This window comes from Manis javanica, chromosome 1, assembly GCF_040802235.1.
Source record: "Manis javanica isolate MJ-LG chromosome 1, MJ_LKY, whole genome shotgun sequence".
Classification (NCBI taxonomy): Eukaryota; Metazoa; Chordata; class Mammalia; order Pholidota; family Manidae; genus Manis; species Manis javanica.
This window is the reverse complement of record NC_133156.1, coordinates 15,785,266-15,793,494: the sequence shown is the minus strand read 5'-3', so window position 1 is coordinate 15,793,494 and position 8,229 is coordinate 15,785,266. Positions and strand designations below refer to the sequence as shown.

At 46.2% G+C, this 8,229-nt stretch overlaps 1 protein-coding gene across 1 annotated transcript; it reads left to right on the top strand.

The window, feature by feature from the left end:
* Window positions 1-1,887: 1,887 nt before the first annotated feature.
* HMGB1 (high mobility group box 1) lies at window positions 1,888-6,969 on the top strand. Its single transcript, XM_073228869.1, has 5 exons — window positions 1,888-2,057; window positions 4,071-4,234; window positions 4,444-4,589; window positions 5,086-5,260; window positions 6,325-6,969. Exons 2-5 carry the CDS (start codon window positions 4,085-4,087, stop codon window positions 6,499-6,501), a joined length of 648 nt encoding a protein of 215 aa, XP_073084970.1. The 5' UTR covers window positions 1,888-2,057; window positions 4,071-4,084; the 3' UTR covers window positions 6,502-6,969.
* The last annotated feature ends 1,260 nt before the right edge of the window (window positions 6,970-8,229 follow it).

The following is an 8,229-nucleotide window of genomic DNA, read 5'->3' as shown; positions in this document are numbered from 1 at the left end:
AACTGGCACAAGTCTGTGGCTGGGCCCGGGCAAATTCAACACTGGTCCTAGAAAATACTGACAGTGATGTCTTCAAAGAACAAATGTTGACATCATGGACGCCATTTAACGTGTCAGTCATTCTCATGAATATTTAGTAATATAGGTATTGAGAAGATAAAACAATTAAAATAAATATCTGGAATTAAAGCATAAAATTTGACAGCAGAGGAAAGTAGAGAAGAGTAAATATGTGTGAAGATAACAATATAAAAGTTAAGATGTTTACTTTTTAAAGGCTGTACATAACACTAGCGTATATAGTCTTTAATATTATACTCTTTTTCGTGTACATGTGTCATGTATTGTCCAATCACCAAGACTATAATCCCTGAGACCAATCATGTATTTTTTTAAAAAGGGAATAAACATTGAAATCATAGGTCAGGAAAGGTTATCTAAGCCTATTCTCAAATTGCTTAATAGATTTGAGCAAATACATTAGGTTACAGATGCTTACAGTGGATATAAGGAAGAAAATTAACATAGTAAAGTGATTTATTTAACCTTTGATCTAGTACATTTGAAGGAATTGGCTGGTGGGTTTAGAAGTGTGTAAACATACCATTAGAGAGTGAAAAAAGGGGAAGTCAGTTATAACTGAATAGGGGTGTGGTCTGCTTAGGCTAAGGAGGAATAGATATAGTTTCTTACAGCACTGATATAACTATGTAGTCTTCAGAACTGCCATTTTAGCTAGTACACATGTTCTTTACAGACCTATTAAGTATGTCTATTAATACCAGCCACCTTGGTGAGTTAGAGAAACCACAGCCTGTGGATTTGGGCATATGCACTCTCTGCCTCCATCTAATTCTCTAGGTAACAATATACCTACAACTCCTGTAATCCTAGAGCAGTTACATGGATGCACTAAGTGGTGTGATGGGAGGGAAAGATAGCATCACAAGGATTCGTTTGATTATAACAGTAATCCACACCAAGTCAAATAAAGTAGCCCAACAGTTTGAAATGTGGTCTCTAATGAATTTGCTAATTATAGCAGGCCCTCGCGAACATTTCCTGCCAGAGTAGCCCATATCGAAATGAAGTAGCTGTACTTTAATTACATGGAATAATTATTTGATTTCCAGGAAGTTAAGACAGTGCTTTGTATTTAAATAAAAAGTTCTAGACAAACTGTGAAACTCGATCAAACCAAGAAAAAGGGTGAAACTGAATGCCTGTTCAGTAAGTAAAGACTTCAGCTGCTCAGCAAGCCAGACGTTGTTAGAGCTCGTAAGCCCAAAAAAGGGTAATTTTAAAACCGGTTGACTGGATCATGTCACTTTCTTGTAGGAAAAGCCCTGCCTTTCCAGCGATCTAAAGTGTAATGCAACCATACGCTGTTGCAGGGCTTGAATCGTGGCTGCCTTCGCCCCTCTGCACCAGCAGAAACCCCAGTTTTCACGGGACGGGACCTCACACTGTCGCTCTCACTTTTGAAGGTCTGTTAAAATTCTGGGGCCTCTTATCTCAACCGCTGTGGCAGTGAGTTTGGGGTAAGAAGGGGGGGGAGGCCTGTGAGTGTCTCTTTTGCCTGAGGAGTTGGAGACACTTGTGGAAAAGTCAGGCCCTTTTCGCTCCGGCGGCCGCTCCGGTGTGGGGCTGGCTTGGGTTAGACACATGCACACATACACCATAGAGCTCTGCTTTCCCGTAGCAGCTGCTGCCTCTGCCTCTGCCTCTCCCGCCTCAGCCTCTTTGCCCGGCATACACACACATTCAGATTTGCGCGCTGTTTCAATCCTTGGTGACGTGTCCCCGGAGACAACCAATAGCAAACGGGCTCTGGTCAGGACAATGGGAGGTATCGAGCCAATGAGCAAGCCCCGTGAGTTGGCGGTAGCCAATAGGAGCCGCGCTGGCTGGAGAGTAATGTTACAGAGCGGAGAGAGTGAGGAGGCTGCGTCTGGCTCCCGCTCTCACAGCCATTGCAGTACATTGAGCTCCATAGAGACAGCGCCGGGGCAAGTGAGAGGCAGACGGGCACCGGGCGACTCTGTGCCTCGCTGAGGGTGAGTCTGGGGCAGCGCCGCGGCGGGGAGAGCGCCTCCGGCAGCTCCCCACCCCGCGCGGCGGCCGGGTCCCCGCGGCCGGGAGCCGGCGGGTCAGGATCCACACAAAGGCAAATGAGGGGGGACCGTGGGGGGAACTGCGCACGGAGCGAGCCTCTTCCCCGGCGCCGGAGCCCTGCCCCGCGCCGGAGCCCCGGCCCACAGGCTGCCGGAGGCGCTGCGAACCCCGAGCCCCACGAGTTTCCACCCCCGGCGGCGTCCGCGCTGACTGGCGCAAAAATATTTTTTTTCATTAAAAAAAATTTTTAACGTGTTTTCGGCCCCCGGGCCGAGTGTTCGGGCGGCCGGCGTGCGCGGGGGGCGGCGGGGCCGGCGGCGGCGGCTGCTGCGGGCGGGCAGGCGGCGGCGCTTCCCGGGCTGCATCGGCCGCCGCAGAGAGCCGGGCGCCGGCGGCGGGCGGGCGGGCGCTGCGGGCGAGGCGGCGCGGGGGCCTGGGGGCGGCGGCGCGGGGCCGGGCCCGCCGGCCTGCGCCCGGGCGCGGCGGCGGCGGCGGCCCGGCGGCGGGGGGGAGCGGCGCCGCTGCGCCCGCTGGAACATGGCTGACTCGGCCCGGCGCTGCCGGCTGGAGAGAAAACAAGGCGGGCGGGCGGGCGCGGGCGGGGGAGCTGGGCGCAGCAGTTCCGAGGCAACTTTTTTTTTCCCGTCTTCCCAGCCCCGCGTCCCCCGTGCGGGGGCGGCCGGGGCCCGCGGGCCGCGGAGGGACCCGGGGAGCGGCGGGCCGGGGGCCGCGGGCCGGGGGGAGGGTCCGCGCCGCGCGCCCCCCGCCCCTCCCCCGGCCGTCATGGCCGAGTGTGCGCCAGAGCGCGCCGCGCCCCCGCCCGCCTGCGCTCACGCTCGCACACTCACACACTCACACACACACACACACACACACACAAAGGGAAGGAGCCATATTCGCTCGCCCTCGCGGCGGCGGCGGCGGCGGCGCAGGCGGGGAGGACGCGCAGCGGCCATTCCGTGCGCGCCGGCCCCGGCGGCCGCGGGCGGAGCCAGCCCCCATTTCGAGCGGGGCCGCTCTCTCCGCCGAGCCTGACAAAATGGGGGCGGCCAGCGGGGCCGGGGCCTGCTGCGGGCGGGCGGGCGCACGTGGCGGGCGAGCGGAGCCTGGAGGCCGGGCCGCGGCTCCTCGGCGGCCCCGCCGCGGCCGAAGTTCGGGGGCAAGTGGGGCCCGGAGGCCGGGGCCCTCTCCGTGCGGCGCCCCAACTTTCACAAAATTAAAAAAAAAAAACACTCGCGGGGGTGAGGGGGCGGCCAGAGCCCTGAGCAGGAGTGGCTTTTGTCCCTCGTCCTTGTTTACGCGAAGAAACTTCAGACCGGACGTGTTTAGTCAGAACAAGCGCAGCCTGGGGCCAGGCCGGTCGGAAACGGAGCGGCCCCGCGGTGGCGGCCGCGCGCATCCCGCCGCCGCCCCCCAGCCCCGGGTTCGGGCGCCGGGCCTTTCTGCCCCTCCCCCCTCCCAGCAAAGTTTCCTGCAAAGAGAATGTTTTTAAAGTAATCATTGGAGAAACTTGAGCAAAACCGTGATTTAGGCCTGTAATCTGGAAACACGTCTGCTTTCTTCGGCCCTTACCTGTTTATTCCTTACCTAGTGCAGATCCACGAATCGGCAGCATTAGTTTGCCAAGCTTTGGTTTTGTTGACTGAAAAAGGATTTTGGACATTGAAAAGATTTTTCAGCGGCTGGTTAGGTGGTCCTTCAGAACAGATACAGTCGGGCAAATAACAATACTGGGGGAGTATACCGTGTGGTCACACTTTTTTGAGCTTATACACTCAAGGACCATTTCTTGATAGGCATAACGTCTAGGAAGTGGCTATCATTGGTGTTATGGGAGGTTAATGTCACAGCTGTGTTAAATAACCAGTGTCTTGGTTGTCATGCACTCTCCAGGAAGTTAGAGTGCTCGTAAATGCCGTAATTTCATTGCTAACATCAAACACTTATTTTTTTAGAGAAATAACTAAACATGGGCAAAGGAGATCCTAAGAAGCCGAGAGGCAAAATGTCATCATATGCATTCTTTGTGCAAACTTGCCGGGAGGAGCACAAGAAGAAGCACCCAGATGCTTCAGTCAACTTCTCAGAGTTTTCTAAGAAGTGTTCAGAGAGGTGGAAGGTAAGAGGACTTAAAACATACTAAGGAGATGATCAAAAAGAATTTAAATCCAAATCAAGATTTTTTTTAAAAGATAGGTGCCACTAGCATGGTGTAAGTGATGTTAGAACAAAAGCCTCAAAGGGCACTTGGTTTTATTCATTTTCATATTTTTGAGGACAATTAACATTTCATTGTCCGCTTTAGCTTGCAAATCATTTCTTTTGTAGACTATGTCTGCTAAAGAGAAAGGAAAATTTGAAGACATGGCAAAGGCAGACAAGGCCCGTTATGAAAGAGAAATGAAAACTTACATCCCTCCTAAAGGGGAAACAAAAAAGAAGTTCAAGGATCCCAATGCCCCCAAGAGGCCTCCGTAAGTTATCTTGCTTATTTTTATTTTCAAAATAGTAGAATCAGAAATACAGCAGGCCACGTTGTGGGTTTGGAGTGTGTAATCAGTCTCAGTTAATAGTGGTTCATGTTGGTATATTTTAGTATTGGAAGTAAAGTTCCTGTTGGGTGGGAGTTTTGGCCATAGCATTTGAGTTAGACAGACACCGGGCTCCTTCACCCAATATACCTTCTAAATGTAATTTTGATTCTTTATTTCTTGAGAAATATCTGTCTGAAAACCTTGATTTGCAGAATTTCTTTGTGGAGCTCAATATCAGTCAGCAGTGTATGTTCAGCTAACGTTATTATACATTAAATACTTGTAAATTAGGCTTTGGTGATGAAGACTACTTAGCATATTATTACATTAGCAGCCTGCCCCATGAATGGGAGCAATCAGCAGCAGCTTTCACACAGTAATAGGATACATGCTCCATAGTAAACTTCAAATTCTAAAATTAAATTTGTCTTTGTAGTTCGGCCTTTTTCTTGTTTTGTTCTGAGTATCGCCCAAAAATCAAAGGAGAGCATCCTGGCCTATCCATTGGTGATGTTGCAAAGAAACTGGGAGAGATGTGGAATAACACTGCTGCAGATGACAAGCAGCCTTACGAAAAGAAAGCCGCTAAGCTGAAGGAAAAATACGAAAAGGTAAGAAGTATGGGTTTGCTTGGTGTGGTGAGGGAAGTATGTCGGTTGGTAGGTAATTAAACTTGGTACTTCGTGTTACATTTTCTGTTACAGATTTCTAAGAGTTTTGAGTTTTTCCTGTGGCGCCATATGTTCGGTATGCCACTGACACAGTAATCTTAAGTCCTTCTCCAACTTTCAAAAAATACAGATCAAATAAATCGCCAAGTTTTTTTACTTTGATATAATTTGACTGGCAAAGACCATACATTTTAAGCTGATCTTGTTATTCCCCACTATGTCCGTATTGATGAAAATTGGATAGTCACTTTGAGTTCAGTGGTCAGTTATTTTAAGTGGTCAGCACACAATATCAAAATATGCTGAGAAAAGTAATATAGACAATATCCTTCATAAACATACTCTGCTCTGAAACATTTATGTTCCCTCCCTAGATTTCCCAAAACATGAATTTACTATTAGAAAAGAGTCTTGATCTGTACAATAAGTTGACAGAAGGGTGTAACCCCTGTAATTTGACTTGAAATACTAAGTAAAGCTAAATTTTAGCTTATTTAGTCATTCTGGGAAGAAGAAACCCTTTTCTAGATGTTCCTTACCTAACTGCATGCTCCCTGGCAAAAGTTTTTTTTCTTTTTCCAACCCGGACAAAATTTCCTACTGTGGATTAGGATCTGACAGTACAAACCTGTAGAATGCTCTTTTGCATTCAGAAGGTGGCAGTGTCTACCCTTTCATCAAAGTCTCTGCATTCTAGTTTTAATAAACTAAAATATTAGGATGTGGTACATAACCGCTTCAGTGAGGCATAACGTTGCAAATGTGTGACCACATCATTCCATGAGTTACGGGTTAATGATTATAATTATCTCCTAGTATTTATATATGCGTCTTCGAACGTCCTGGTTATTTTATGGAGTAGTCATGAGTCTGAAGATCGGTGGTATTTTCATGCGACTGGGATCTTGACTTTTTTCCTAAGGTTTTGCCATGTCACTTCCATTTCTCCCCTTACTTAACTGTTTTGTCTTTCCTGCCGCTTTCTCCTGCCTTTATTTTGGAAGGATATTGCTGCATACCGAGCTAAAGGAAAGCCTGATGCCGCAAAGAAGGGAGTTGTCAAGGCTGAGAAAAGCAAGAAAAAGAAGGAAGAGGAGGAAGATGAGGAAGATGAGGAGGAGGAGGAGGAGGAGGAGGATGAGGAGGAGGAAGATGAGGAAGAAGATGATGATGATGAATAAGTTGGTTCTAGCGCAGTTTTTTTTTTTTCTTGTCTATAAAGCATTTAACCCCCCTGTACACAACTCACTCCTTTTAAAGAAAAAAAATTGAAATGTAAGGCTGTGTAAGATTTGTTTTTAAACTGTACAGTGTCTTTTTTTGTATAGTTAACACACTACCGAATGTGTCTCTAGATAGCCCTGTCCCGGTGGTATTTTCAGTAGCCACTAACCTTGCCTGGTACAGTACGGGGGTTGTAAATTGGCATGGAAATTTAAAGCAGGTTCTTGTTGGTGCACAGCACAAATTAGGTATATATGGGGATGGTAGTTTTTTCATCTTCAGTTGTCTCTGATGCAGCTTATAAGAAATAATTGTTGTTCTGTTAACTGAATACCACTCTGTAATTGCAAAAAAAAAAAAAAAAAAGTTGCAGCTGTTTTGTTGACATTCTGAATGCTTCTAAGTAAATACAATTTTTTTTATTAGTATTGTTGTCCTTTTCATAGGTCTGCCATTTTTCTTCTTGAGGGGAAGCTAGTCTGGCTTTTGCCCATTTTGGATCACATGGATTATTACAGTGTTTATCGTTTCATAGTTAGCTGATAAGGCTTTTGTCTACACACCCTGCATACTCGAGGGTAATAGAAGTGGAATTTAAGACAGTTTTCATTCATACCTGAAACTCCACAGTCTTGATCAGTTGCTATCAAATTTCACATAGCTCAGTTAACGTTTATCCAGTGAAGAGGAACCAACCCACAGCGGCACGGTGTTACCGGAGTCAAACATTCTGAAAGTCTGTCCTTGAAGGACTAAGAAAAATGTTCTAATCTTTACATGAGAACTCTACACTCTTTAACTCCCATTACCATGTAATGGCAGTTATATTTGCAGTTCCCACGTTAAAGACCTGAGAATGTATCCCCAAAAGCGTGAGCTTAAAATACAAGACTGCCATATTAACCTTTCTGTTGACATTAGTCCCAGTAAAGGCTCTGGGAAAAAGGCTGGCTGTAAATGTCTCCTATTTATCTAAATATAGATTGCTAAGGAAATGAGACTCTGTTAAAGGTGTATTAATTGGGCCAACCTCTAAAATTGTGTGCCACATCCAAAACCAGGTTTGTTTTCCTATGTTATGGTTTGTTCCCTTATGAATCAAAAGGACTGGAGGGAAGAAGACACTTAAACTCTGTACTTAGTAATTATTCAATTTATTTGAACTTGATAACTTCTACCCGAACTCATTCATTAGGGTCATTTGTTTATCTGCTTAGCAGTTCAGGGAACAATTTGGCAATTTTGTGGTTTTTGAGATTATCGTTCTCTTAAAGTGCCAGTGTTTTGAAATAGCGTTCTTGTAATTTTACACGCTTTTGTGATGGAGTGCTGTTTTGTTATATAATTTTGATTTGGATTCTTTCCATTTGCATTTGTTAATGTAATTTCAGGAGGAATACTGAACATCTGAGTCCTGGATGATACTAATAAACTAATAATTGCAGAGGTTTTAAATATTAGTTAAATGGCTTTCACTTAAGATTTTAAGATTTTTTGTTATATACATAATTGAATCTTATTTCTAATACCTCAGCAACACCATTTAAGTAGTAAGTGTAGGTGGTCAAAGTTCTTCCCTTTAAAAATACATAACTTTATGCTTTTAAGTAGGTTAATGGACTGATAAAAACAGGTTTTTTGTCAAACATTCCGAGTGATCTCAAAGGATGCTTATTTTTATATCA

Bases quoted from the DNA above. Each gene is read 5' to 3' on its own strand.
- HMGB1 (XM_073228869.1), top strand. From the start codon at position 4,085: ATGGGCAAAGGAGATCCTAAGAAGCCGAGAGGCAAAATGTCATCATAT. The intron at 4,590-5,085 runs GTAAGTTATCTT...TTGTCTTTGTAG, and splicing joins AATGCCCCCAAGAGGCCTCC to TTCGGCCTTTTTCTTGTTTT. The intron at 5,261-6,324 runs GTAAGAAGTATG...TTATTTTGGAAG, and splicing joins TGAAGGAAAAATACGAAAAG to GATATTGCTGCATACCGAGC.